Raw genomic sequence first — 12,854 nt, 5'->3', positions numbered from 1 at the left:
AAGAGAAACTCTTTTAAATTATAGGAGATGCTTTAGAGGTGTGCTATGAACTAGAGATGCATCATTGTAGGTTTTAAAGCAGCTCCCTTAAAGAGTTTTGCCCATGTAAGTCGTTACTTAAAATTGCTGTGTCAAGAGGAAAATGGTCATTCATAAGTATTAATCTATTCCTTTGGGAACATAACAGGGTGTCTATATTAAATAAGTCTCTGATCCTGCACTAAACATAAACATGAAAGTGCCCATCCAGTTAACTCCATTAAAGCTGCCAACACTAGTAATGCATGTTCTGTTAAAAACTTGTGTAAGGGTTGGGATGATAGTGGTTTTATTTCTGTCTACATAGAGTCCCTAAAAAGGCTGCACCTACTGTGTCGTTTCTGGAGCCTTAATAGTTTGCTCATTGCTCCCTCTTTAATGTGTATTGTTGATGAGCATTGCTATAGAAGTTAGCTAAAGAGAGAAATCACAAAGCAGCTACAGCTGCTGAGATTGTGTCCCAGGATGCTGTTCCTCCACAAGAGATGCAAGTATTTGCAAAAGAACGTGTTCCTCCACAAGAGATGTTTTTGCAAAAGAATGGTTCACTCAGTCAAGCAAACAAAACCAAGCCCAGAGCCAGTGACTCTACCAATTTTGGTAGGTCACTTCCATGTTTATAACTGGGCATACATACAAGATGGGAACGTCTACATAGTCTTTTGCAAGAAGCTCTGAGAGAAACCCTATAGTCTCAGGACAAATGTAAAGATTTGTGCTAGATAAAAATTTTGTTGAAGGGCAAAGACCACCTTACTCATGTTAATACTTCCCAGTCATTTCCCTGTGTGCTCACAGGTCCCTAAGCAGCTCAGCCTGAGTCCTCCTCAGCTGTGGCTTGTTTAATTTATTAGGCCATTTGGAGAGTTTTTATCAAAATCCCCACCCTTCTGCACTCAAGGTAGGTTGTGGTAACATGGTTTCTCAGGAACAAGTGACTGTCCCTGCTGCTTAAGGAGTCCCCTCTGCAGAGTACCTGTAGCAACTTCCATAGGAAGCATCCATTTACCCCTGCAAAAGAAAAATCCCACTGAATGGCTGAGCGACAAGGGGAAAAAAGCAACCAGGTAGGTTTACTATGCTGATAGCATTTGTTCTTCTTTTCTTTATGTGTCACAACAGGAAAATAGAAGGATGAAGAGAGGTCAAAAAGGAGCCTTATGGCCAGCAGTACTGCTTTGCTCCTGACTCACACAGCTGAAACCATGACGTGTAACTTGTGAATCAGAAAGAAATATTTCTGCCATTTACCTCAATGGGAAGGTCACTGTTATTTCTGTTTGTCTGTGGGATTAGCAGTAGCCAGCAGCTGCAAGGAACTTTGCTAATTCGTGCACCTCCTCATTGTCTTACAGAGCATGACAATGGGACAGGAGCAAGCCACAGAGAACCTGCTATTGAGCATGCAGTGCCTAAACAACCACAAAACGCCGTCCAGAAGATCTGTTCAAAAGGTGAACAAATGCGTTCAAGCTGATATGGACTTGGAAGAGAAGAACTCCAGTGTAGACCTGAGCTTTTCTCCAACTGGCCTTTTCAGGAAGCCACAGCAATGTCCAGGGAACATGTTACCTTCCCAGCACAGTGTTCCCTCATCCTCCCAAGGACAGTCTGGCATGCTGGCTATACTGCCACCCCCTCCACCCTTACCCCCTGGGCAGAAGGTGCTTCTTCCACCCCTTCCCGTGCCTGGCACAAATGATCCGTTGCTCCCACCTCCCCAGCCATGCAGTAATCCTGAATGCAAACATCTTCCTTGTGGATATGGGGGGCAGCCCCACCCTAAGAAGATGCCGACAGTGAGGATGAAGACATTTCACTGGCAGAAGCTCCCCTCTGATGTGGTGAGACGTATGTGCTTCTTTGTTACGCTGGGCTGATCAGGTCATTTAGTTGAAAACCAAATAAAAATGCTAATGCTGTGGGCTAGGCCTTGACTCAGTAAGTCAGGTCACACAGCTGGTCCCATTACCAACAAAAAAATAGTAATCACAAATAATTATGGAAAGCCAGGCCTTTGCCAATAAATGGAGGAAATGGTTGTTTGGCAAAAGTGCTGAACTGAGGCTCTGTGGCTGCTAAAATTATCTTAACCTTTCAGTCTCAGTTTGTTACTTATTAAAGTGATATTGTGAGGCTGCACTAATTAGTTTGCAAAACCTCTGAGTGTGTTGAGTAGAAAGATCTGTTCAACAATCCTGCTCTGTGGTTCTTGCTAATGAACTCCTGGTGCATCACTGATGTCTTCCCAGCTGAAGCTTTTACTTCTTAATTTTTTTTTCTTGCACAGCCAGAAGATGCATCAGCCAGGATCTAAGACTGAAAGTTCTTTGTCAATAGGGCTGGGGGATATGTACCCTCAGGGTAGGATGCAGCTTCCAACTTCATTTCATACCAGACATGTAATTTGTGTGGATTTCTTCCCCCACACAATATAAGGTTTATGGTTAACATACGGTCTGCCAAAGAGGTTTGTAAGTTCTGCTCAACCTTCAGGGAGACAGCAAACATGTTTCTATTTTGCTGCAGCTTTTAATATTCGTTCCACGCAACACAGATCTCATGGCTGTTCTCCATTGTGCTTATCACCAAGAAAGGGGGACATCAGAGGGTAAGAACTTGCTGCTATGATAAAATGCATAAATACACATGTAAAAAAAAAAATGGTTTGAGCCACAGTCTGATTTCTTGGGCAGAGATACAAAGTCAGATTCATTCCCACTTTCTTCAGTGCCGCAGTTGCAATCTCTGCTAAAGAAAAAGGAGGTGAGATCCTTTGTGAAAGATTCAAGTGATGTAGACAAACTCATGTTTTGAAATGCCATGGGTTCTGGTATGGTTCCTGATGATTCTGGTAATAATGCTGGACTTGGGAGTCCTTATCTCTTGCAAACAGCAACATTTACCTAATTGGATGCAACATCCCCTGCTTGGGTACCACAATTCTGCAATGTGTAGCCGGTCAGGAATAACAGGAAGGATTTGGAGCAGCCCATTAAGTTCATCTGCTGTCTTCAGTTCAGTGAGTTGAATGCGGTGGTAGCTTTCCAGGTTTAATTAGTCTGCAGACCTTTGGGATGCTATCTGTAGGAGCTGCCACCCTTCTACAATTAACGTCCAGATTAATGAGTGTTATATTTCATTCATTCTCTGAAGTGTTTTCCCTTCCACAAATCACACTGCCTCGAAAGTATTCCTCTATATCTGTGGTCCACCTTGAAGTGTTACTCTCTCCCAGAAAGCCGCTCCATGTGGACTATGATGCCAAGCAGCAGCAAGGGTGTTGTGGAGCCTGACTATGCAAGCCTGGAGCGACTTTTCTCTGTCCCACCAACAGCACCTAAGGAGAAAACTGGGCTAAAACCAGAGAAAACAAAAGAGGTACTCTAGACTGCTCGCTTTTGATAGAGACTGGCAAAATTCTTCGAAGTGAAAAGCTTATTCATTCTTTATTGTTGTCAATTGTTTATAATAAGAAAGTTTGAAATATTTTTATATCCATTGCCTAAGTTTACCTAAAAGAAGCACAGGAGAAGTTTAGAATTAAACATGTTGAAGTAACTCTGCCGAGGGAAAGGTCTTCACCTGAGAGAGGGAGGACATGGGAATTTCAGTATTAATTCTTGTAAATTGGAATATTCTAGACAACTCAATTCCCTTCTCTATGCTTTTGCCTCTCTCTCTTTCTAAAATAGATCTAATGACCTGTACTGTTGTAAATAGCTATGAGTTTGATCAGTGAAGATTGTTATTACCAGAGAAGAAGGAATGTTGCCCAACAAACAATCAAAAGCTCTAAAATGTCTGTTAAAATCAAGGTAAATGTATTTCTAGCTGACAGGGTTTTTTTCTTTTCACAGATCACATTCCTAGGTCCAAAGAAAAGCCTCCTTTTGAGCATATTTCTGAAGCATTTTAAGTGGTAAGATTTGGAGCCTATCATCTGAACTACTTATTTTATGTGTCTATGTGTTTATTTAGACATTAAATGAAATAAATTTAGCAGAAATACTTAACCACTATCTTTCTTTAGCAAGGAGTGAACATTTTTCCTTTTTTTTTTTTTTTTTTTTTAACTAATGAAATGTGTCAGTCTCTTCCCAGACATTTAATATCATGTCTCAAACTGGTATTAAACCTAAAATGAACTACTAATTCCTAAAGAGACGGTATCAATAAATAACAGCAAAATCATGTGGAAACATATTTTTCTTTGTTATTATTGACATAAGTATCAACTGCCAGCAGCAACTATTAGCGAAGATTCCTGATTGGAAGTTTCAAGTTAGTGAACTGATTTTTAAGAAACCTCTCCAAGGGTTCAGATCCAAAATTGTATATGGGTTTTATTTGCAGTTTTTCTATAAATAGGAAATAGTTTCTACAATTAAACAAATGGAAATTTACCAAGTCATAGTCCTCATAGGAAGGGGGGGAGGAAACAAAAGAAAGGAATCCGTACTAGTTCTTGGCAATATACCTCTACTCTTCGATTCCCTGAAACTACTGCAGGATGAAGATGGATGTTTTGTTCTCTTCCTGCCCTTTGTGTAACAGCCCGTGTTACCAGGGCTTCAGAAAGAAACTCAGCCTAGAAGCTCTTTTGTGTTAAGAGTAACTCAGAATCGGTCAGAGGGACTTTTTCTAACTTATTTTATTGTTTTTTCCATTGCAAACCACTTCTTCGTGGGGAAGAGCTGTGCATAGCCTAATCCAGTTGCTATTTCCTCTCTCTGCATGACTCCCTGGGCAGCACTTACGCCCTCCTGGGAGCAGCTGGTGACCGTGGGATCAGTTGAGCCCTGCTTGCACCCCCGAGGGATGAGGCTGTTCTGAGCCAGGTGCTGCCTCTGTCAGCGCTGGTGGCTGCAGGGAGCCAAGCTCTTCAGAGCCCAAACCAGAGCAGTCTGGACTCATTTCAAAGATATGTTGTCTGCCTAAGTTTCAGGCAAGGATTTTGGGTAAAACCTTCGGGGATTTTTATAAATACTTCTCAGCAGGAGGAGAGCCGTTGTTTTTAGCCTTGGCTTTGCTGCAAGCAGTGGAGAATTTCAAAAGTAAATCTCTTCTCAGTGACGCTGGACACTCACAGTAAAATGAAAACCTTCAGGGTTTGTTGTGTAAAGATGAACAAAGCCCGGAAAGCACAACTAAATTATGAGGAATATTGCTTTAGGCTTAAAAAAAATCCTTTGCTTTTTCATATCCCTACTGTACTTCTGAGGACTGAGATCCAAAAAGCAATGGGAGGCAAGTACATAAGAATGACTTCGTTTACTCTCACAGTGCTAGCTGAGAGATTGTTATGTTCTGTTTGTCAAGCTACTTCTCCCTACGCTGTTGCTCCATAGTACTTCTTCCTTTCCTACAGCTCCAATGAAGAGATTGTTGCCATGATTCAGAAAGGGGATAAATCAAAGTTCAATGCTGATCTGCTGAAGCAGCTACTTAAACTGCTACCTGAAGACCACGAGGTATCTATCAAATGCTTTATTCTGATTGAGTTTAGTGTGTTTTGTGCTCAGCTTGAAACACTTGCACTGCTAAAACAAGAAGTTATGACTGGATCCCACATCTTCCTGCACCATTTTGGACAATGACCTTCCCAGGCAGAGCGGTAGGAAGGCTGCCCCAGCAAGAGTCTGGCCTCTTTGCACAGAGGTTGGGCAACCCAACACAGTTGGAAGACCCAGCACAGATGAAGGCCAAGTACTGCTCGCTGTTCCCGTTATTTTAATTAGGTGGATGAAGTACATGAGCATTTGTGGGTTTAGGTGATTAAAAAGCCTTTCAGAGCAGGTTTCAGTGAGGAGGAAGGACCCATCTTTTTAAAGGGATTGCTGGACTTCTATGGACTATAGCTTGCTGAATCTCTGCCTACAGATCAGGGATTCATCCTGCAAGATGCTGTACAGATGCAGATGACCTCCCAGTCAACCCAAAACCTACATGTTTGCCCTTGCAGACCAGTTATTAAATGGAATTTATTGTTCATCTGCCTCACTCCCATTGCCTGTGCACATAGCAAGTTCAGAAAATCCAGTTTCATGCCTGTGAAAAGCAATGAGCATCAGAAATATTTGTGTGGTTATTTTACTGTTTTATTCCCCATTAGATAAATAGCCTGAAATCTTTCAAAGAAGAAAAATCAAAACTAGCAAACACAGATCAGTTTTATCTCCATCTCTTAGAAGTTCCTAGGTAAGCCAAATTTTCCTTGTCTTCAACCCGCGAGTGTGGCTCTTGTAAGATTATTCCATAAGAATTAAGATCTGTTTCCTGTGAAGAGGGATGCTCCTGATATTCAGTCTTCAGGATAAATCATCTGACTGCTGTTTGTAGAGCTAGTTTGAGAAACTTTTCCTTTCCAAAGGCCAAAGAGGTTTTCAGACACCTTTTGCAAACTGCAGTTAAATTAATCTTGGTATTAAAAAAAATCTTGAATGTTGTACAGTTGTACGGCATGAAGTTGCAGACTGAATCCTGCCATCAGGCTGCTGATTGACTCCACCACTGGCTTAGATTCCAGTCTACCAAAGAGAGCCCACAAACCTGTGAGTGAATCACAGCAGCGCCTGTGCTTTCACCACCTCCCTCATTTTTACCAAGTCAGATGAGGTGCACGCAGATAAATTTTCATGCTGTTCATAAAAACATGGTAATGTGTCATAATTCATAGCAATAGCCCTCTATAAATCTGATCAGTTGCCATGCCACAACCAGAGACATCTTTTTCAAAATGTCCTGGTGAAAATGTGGGTTTTCATCTTTTCAAACTTATAACTAGCTTGAAAAGTACTTTAGAAAATGTTTTCATGGTTCTTCCACAATATTAATCCATGATGAGGCATAAATATCATTAAAGGATACCACTGCAAAAATATTTTGAATTTCTTTTTTGGAATTTAAAAGGAGGAACAAAACTCCTGGCTAGGGCTGCCCAGGAACTGTAAAAAATTATGGCCCCATTATGCAAGGAAGTCACTGCCAGATGTCAGTGCAACACAGCTTTCTGAAAGAGGAGATAATTGTTTCTAGGACGCTTTTGGAAATATCTGAGTATTTGATTTATTTATAATTGAGTTCTCATGTCAGAGCATTAGAGAGGACATAACAATGCTGGTACTGCGCTTTGCCTAAAATAGGTGATTCTTTTGCTGAATACAAGGCAATTAATCAGGCCTGTGTGGAGGGTTTTGTGGTATTTGTTCAGGTTTTTTCCACTGATCTCTTTTAGCTACCAGTTACAGATTGAATGCATGCTGATTTGTGAGGAAACAAAAATTCTGCTGGAGTGTCTGTGGCCAAAAGCACAAGCCATCAGGACAGCCTGTGAAAGTAAGTACCTCAGTGCTGTGCCTATGCCCATGTTCAGTCATAGGAAGCCTCTCTTCTACTTCAATAGCATCAGTGGTAGCATATGCTATAATCTAATCAAAATTAAACTTCTAACTGCTGAATATGTACCAAACTTCAAAATGATTCTGCAGATTCCTGCTTCTAGAATTCATTCTGCAGAATTGCAATTCGTGCTGTCCTGCTCTGAAGGGGAGCTTCAGTTGACATGAATGACACAAACCTCTTTCCTCTCCATGGGTCTGCAGAGAGGAAAATTTCCTTTATGTCAATGCCAGATTCTGTTTGCCTATAGGTTAAACTTTTGTGTGAAGTGGAGGCTTTTGTCCATAACAATGAGTCGGTTCCAGTTTTTCCTCTAGTGCACACAGTTCACAGTCCAGTGTAGCTCTGTGTTGGAGTAGACCACAGTGATGTTCCAGAATCTGGTTTGGCTTCCAAAATGAACATCCCAGATGATGTTCACCAGTGTTTCAGGAACGCCCTCCACACAAAATTAACCTTGGTGTTAGTTTTAAATCAATTCTTTCTTGAAGTTACTCTTGGATTCTAGTTTCAGTTCAATGGTTTGAGGGAGTCATTAACCTGTTAAACATTTAAATTGCAAAACTTCTATGTTTGCACATAAAACTTGGCTATACCTGGCTGTCTTGATGTCCATGCTATAGTTACTCTTTACTGTGTTGCAATCAACAGCGCTCTGCAGTCCCACCCTGTCATCCCCATCTCCCCTCCGTCCTGTTGCATGGCACAACATTTCTATTCTAGTTCTGCCAAAAACTTTATTTTACTCCAGATTTTCCTGTAAAATGCATTGCTTCTGGTTATCACTCTCACTAACAATGACACAGAGGCAAAATGCTCTTTGCTTTTCTTAACCTAGAATAATATGTGCTGGAAATGGGGGCTATAGACTTTTGCAAGCTTATACGCTTTATCATATGCGGTTCTCCCTCACAAGGAGCTGCACGGATGACACATCTACTCCAAACTTGATGGGAAAACTAGTTTTCCATCTATTTGTAGAGAAGAGATCACAGTAGAAACATTCTGCTTCCATTCAGTAGATTTATTTCTGTACTGGTATATTTCCAAATCCATAACAAGGGCTTGACATAATATTGGATGAGAATTTTGTTACTCCCACTGTCAAACCTAAGGAAAATCCTATTTCAGACCATGTAATTTAATTTTTTGAAAATGTCTCTCTTTTTATTCTTCAGCACTTCTTACCAGTCACCGACTGCCAGTTTTCTGTCAATTGATTCTTAAAGTTGGAAACTTTATGAACTATGTAAGTAAATGATTTCTGTAATTGCTGTATTTCTAAAGATAATAGAAAACACAACTGGAAACTGAAGGAAGGACTTTTTTCTCTATTTTCTAGGGGCATCATACTGGAGATGCTGGAGGTTTTAAAATTAGTGCATTGCTCAGACTAACAGAAACAAAAGCAAACCAAAGCCATGTTAATTTGCTTCACCATATTTTGGAGGTACAACAAAATTGTGAAATTATTCCTGTGTGTGTTGTTCTCAGATATTCATTCCCCAGAAACTGAGGGTCTTTGACCTCAGTAGCACCCTGCTGTAGGTATCTGGAGGGGTGAGCCTCTGTGTGTGAAATATGATGAAAACTTTTCTACCACTCTCTATACAGATGGTATCAAATCCGTATGTAGTAATGTTTAGAGAGTTACACTGTTTCCTTTCTTAAGTTCACTTAACATGTCTGCTTGTGGTTTCCTTTTTCTTTTCCAATTGCTCTCTTGTGTTGGCATGTCTCCCAAACACATCTGTCAAGTTAAATTAATTTTAGTGGTATGAAGACAAAATCTCAGGTCAGCTTGCACACTATGGCAGCACATGGGATGTAAGCCTGAGAAGTTAAAAGAGCCTTTTGCTTTCTTTTTAAATCCCTGTGGGTACCAACCTGAGAAAAAGAATGAATGAAACTAAATTTACCTCTATGTTTATAAGACTGAAAACTAAAGTGTTGATTTTTTAGTCCTGATGTTGTCCAGCTTAAAAACTTCCATACTCTTTGACTGAACTCTGCAAGGTAACCATTTTTCACTTTAATTTTAGGAGGCTGAAAAAAACCACACAGATCTGCTGCAGCTTCCCAGAGATCTTGATTTTGTTTCCACGGCAGCAGGGTAGGACATTGTTTGTTTTTGTCATGTATGAATTGCCAACCTCTTTAATGCCAACAAGGACCTGAGTCATTTTATGGTGGTGTAATAAGGTCACAGAAATTCTCTGCTGTAGGAAAGAGAGGTTCCCTTCTAACACCAAACAGTGCTGAGATTTATAAATCAACCTGTTTAAGACCTTTTTATGTGGACCTCAGTGTGACTTGTCTTTTGGAGGAGTAAAACTGTATAAATAGTGAACTCTCACATTTTCAAGGATTGAGTTCTTCCACATATTTCAATAGAAACCTATCTTTCTGGAAATCTCTCAGTCATATTCATGTGCAAGCCCATCAGGAGATACGTGCACAGACCTGGTCTAAGGAGGTAATGATTGGAGTGACTTACCGGCAATTGGGGAACCTTAGGAGTCCCCAAGCTGAGTATAAGCACAAGTTTCTAATATATGTGGGTAGAAAGAAAAAAGTCTGTTTCTGCAGACTTTCCTGCATGTGCCTGAAAGCCTCATGAGTCTAACATCAGCTCTTTCTGTTTAGCTCAGAAGAATCCCATGGAGATATGTTAAACTACACAACATTTTCTTAATCCTGTTATGAAGTCATAGGAACTTTGCAATGTTTTACATTTCCTTGTAACTAGAAGCAGGGTGTACCTTTTAAATCTGGAGATGGATTAACATTTTTTAAAAGGTTGCTAAATAATTTTTTTAAAGTATTTTTACTCAGTAATACAACAGAAAAGATGGCTTTTGTGAGTTTATCTGTGCAGAATTGAAGTTGGATGTTGTTTTGAAACATGAATCTTCTTTCAGGTTGTGTCATAATAGAAATACTTTTGTTACCTGAAGTTAAGTCTTGCTGGTCAATGATATAAATGTGCTCTTTCTTATAAAATAATTGCCCTCTAGTTTAGTCAAACTCTCAAACTTAGAAAATTGATTTGCTAATCAACCTGTGGAGAACTGTTTACAACGCAGATCCTGCAAAGGACTTTTCTAATGCTGCTCACATCTGGATGCACCATGAACCATCGCATCAGGTTTTGTTAATTCAGTATGTTTTATCTGGCAGAAAGAGCAGGTCAGAACCATAGAAGATGTTGGTTCAGCAATGTACCACGTGAGCTAAATGAACTCTGAGAGGAGACACAGTTTTGGACTATAAATAGATTACAGAGAAAAGGCAAAGAAGGAAAAGAACCAGCTAAAGGACAGTATTGGCACAAGGGAGATGACTGCATGTTACCTATGAATAAAAATAGGCTGAAATTTTGGGGGGAATTTTTTGAATACTATGACAGTGAGGTTCTTCCACAGCCTGTCCAGGGAGGTAGTGAGGGCAAAAGCACAGATTCTTTCTTAGATGAGGGTTTGAGCACATACAAAAGGGTTTATATAAAGGAGAACTAGCAAAAGCAGGGTCAGGGTTGGGCAATTAATTCTACATTCATTTGCAGAGATGATACTGTTCATAATAATGTTTTAACTCAATGAAAACAAAAGGCTCACCCCTTCAATTTATTGTCCCTTTTGTGGACCTTTCAGAATCCACTTTGACGTTATACGGGCTGAGGCAGGTACCAATTTCAGGAAACTGTTGGAAATAGAGAAGCGTTTGGTTTTGTCAACAGACGATTTAAAAATGCAGCATGCAGAATCTGTTCAAGTAGGTAACATGGGTGTGACACGCTTCCCATCCTTCTTCCTAAACACTTGAAATCTCTTCTTAAAGGCCCTGTAATTCAGGTTGCATATGGACATAGAGCTCTATGGGAAAGGGATCATAACTATACTCACCCGCACCCTGGTGGAAGGAGCATCCCAAATTTTCCTCCACTTCTGTAATGTGGTATTGTGATAAGGAAGCAGCTGAGGACCAGTCACCTTTGTGTGTGGGCACAAGAAAGGAAGGTCCTAAAAACTTAATGTAGGATGCAACTATAAATATGTACCCTGCAGTACAGAAATATGTTTTGTCTCACTGCTCTTTGGGGGCGGGGAGCGGGGCAGGGGGAAGTGAGCAGATATGCTTTTTGTGTGTGTGCATACATCCACACATCCTAGGCTTTCATGTTCTCAAAACAGGATTACTTAACTAAAGCTAAAATCCTGGTGCTGTATCTCCCCAATCTTCATTGTCAGTTTTAAAAAACCTGACCAATCTGTGTTAACTGGCTTGAGTCTTCTGGGCAGCTCAGAATATGCTGCTTCTAAATATGTATAAATTGTATTGCCAACTGTGTCTCAGGGCAGCCTCGATGCTTCAAAGAACCTGTTGAAGGAGTTTGCCACCATTGAAAAGAAGAAGAAAGAACTTGCTGATTATCTTTGTGAAGAAAAATTGTCTTTGGAAGATGTATTCAGCACAATGAAAACCTTCAGAGAGCTCTTCCTCAAGGCCTTACAGGTGGGTGTGCATTTGTGACTGTTTAGAAATAGATTGAGAACTTTTTTTTTTTCAGCAACCAAGAATTTTTTTGTTCTTCTACTCCAAGCTGGGCTACCTAAACCCTGACTGCAGGAGTAAATGAAAGTAGCTGTTCATTTGCTTGCAACCTGCAACATGAAATGACCATGTGGGCAAATATAATTGGGGGTGGGGGATGAGTAGGGTGTTTTGGGGTTTGGGGTTTTTTTGCTATGGAGAGCTAAGAACCCTCTGAGTTGTTGTTCCCACTGTAAAATTATTAATCAGGCCTCAGTTCAATAGGAGCTCGGTGATGTGTGAAAGAATGAGCAACCTGACATGCTTTATAGCCTTGATAATAGGCAAAAGGTAAATTTGCCAACAGCCAGCCTAAGTTTACATGTAGGTATTTCATTGTACTGGCTAGTTCAAAACAATAGGGTTTTTGTTCCCCTCCAAAACTATGAATCTCCCAAGAGATTATATTTGGCACTTCATCAACTTATAAGACTTGACTCCTTGCAATAAGGAGTACAAAAACAGCAGCTTCACCGTAAAAGTTGTGTAGAGCACCTTCCAACTAGTAAGCCCCCAGTAAACCTCCACTTTGGATCCCCTACTACATACTTCAGACCTGAACTAATGTACTACCTCTAGGGTTTTCTTAATGCCAGGTGATAGTGGCTTCACATTTATATATTTTAACAGCAACAATCATACGCCCTCCTGTGCTGGTTCCAGGAGAGGCCCAGACTGGATCTGTCTCCTGTAGAGGGAATCATCCATATTACAAGTAGTACTGCAGTATTGCAAGAATACAGACAACTATGAAGGGCAATGTCAAGGCAAGAGAGGCCGAAGGAGTGCTTTAGGGCAGATTGTAATCTCAGATGAAAATA

General features: G+C 40.5%; 1 protein-coding gene across 1 annotated transcript in view; it reads left to right on the top strand.

Annotated features, from left to right (window-relative positions):
* Window positions 1-12,854, top strand: part of LOC308066684 (inverted formin-2-like) — a 30,548-nt gene that overhangs the window by 4,693 nt on the left and 13,001 nt on the right. Inside the window, exons 2-12 of the mRNA XM_080394265.1 lie at window positions 1,395-1,890; window positions 3,278-3,420; window positions 3,900-3,961; window positions 5,411-5,513; window positions 6,155-6,240; window positions 7,277-7,377; window positions 8,619-8,689; window positions 8,783-8,890; window positions 9,483-9,553; window positions 11,094-11,214; window positions 11,797-11,955. Coding sequence (XP_080250391.1) covers window positions 1,395-1,890; window positions 3,278-3,420; window positions 3,900-3,961; window positions 5,411-5,513; window positions 6,155-6,240; window positions 7,277-7,377; window positions 8,619-8,689; window positions 8,783-8,890; window positions 9,483-9,553; window positions 11,094-11,214; window positions 11,797-11,955 — 1,521 coding nt within the window. The remainder of the gene's footprint in view (window positions 1-1,394; window positions 1,891-3,277; window positions 3,421-3,899; window positions 3,962-5,410; window positions 5,514-6,154; window positions 6,241-7,276; window positions 7,378-8,618; window positions 8,690-8,782; window positions 8,891-9,482; window positions 9,554-11,093; window positions 11,215-11,796; window positions 11,956-12,854) is intronic.

The sequence above is a fragment of the Falco punctatus genome (genome assembly GCF_963210335.1).
Source record: "Falco punctatus genome assembly, chromosome: 7".
NCBI lineage: Eukaryota > Metazoa > Chordata > Aves > Falconiformes > Falconidae > Falco > Falco punctatus.
Note: the sequence above shows the minus strand (reverse complement) of the source record. Positions and strands in the feature narration are given on the sequence as shown.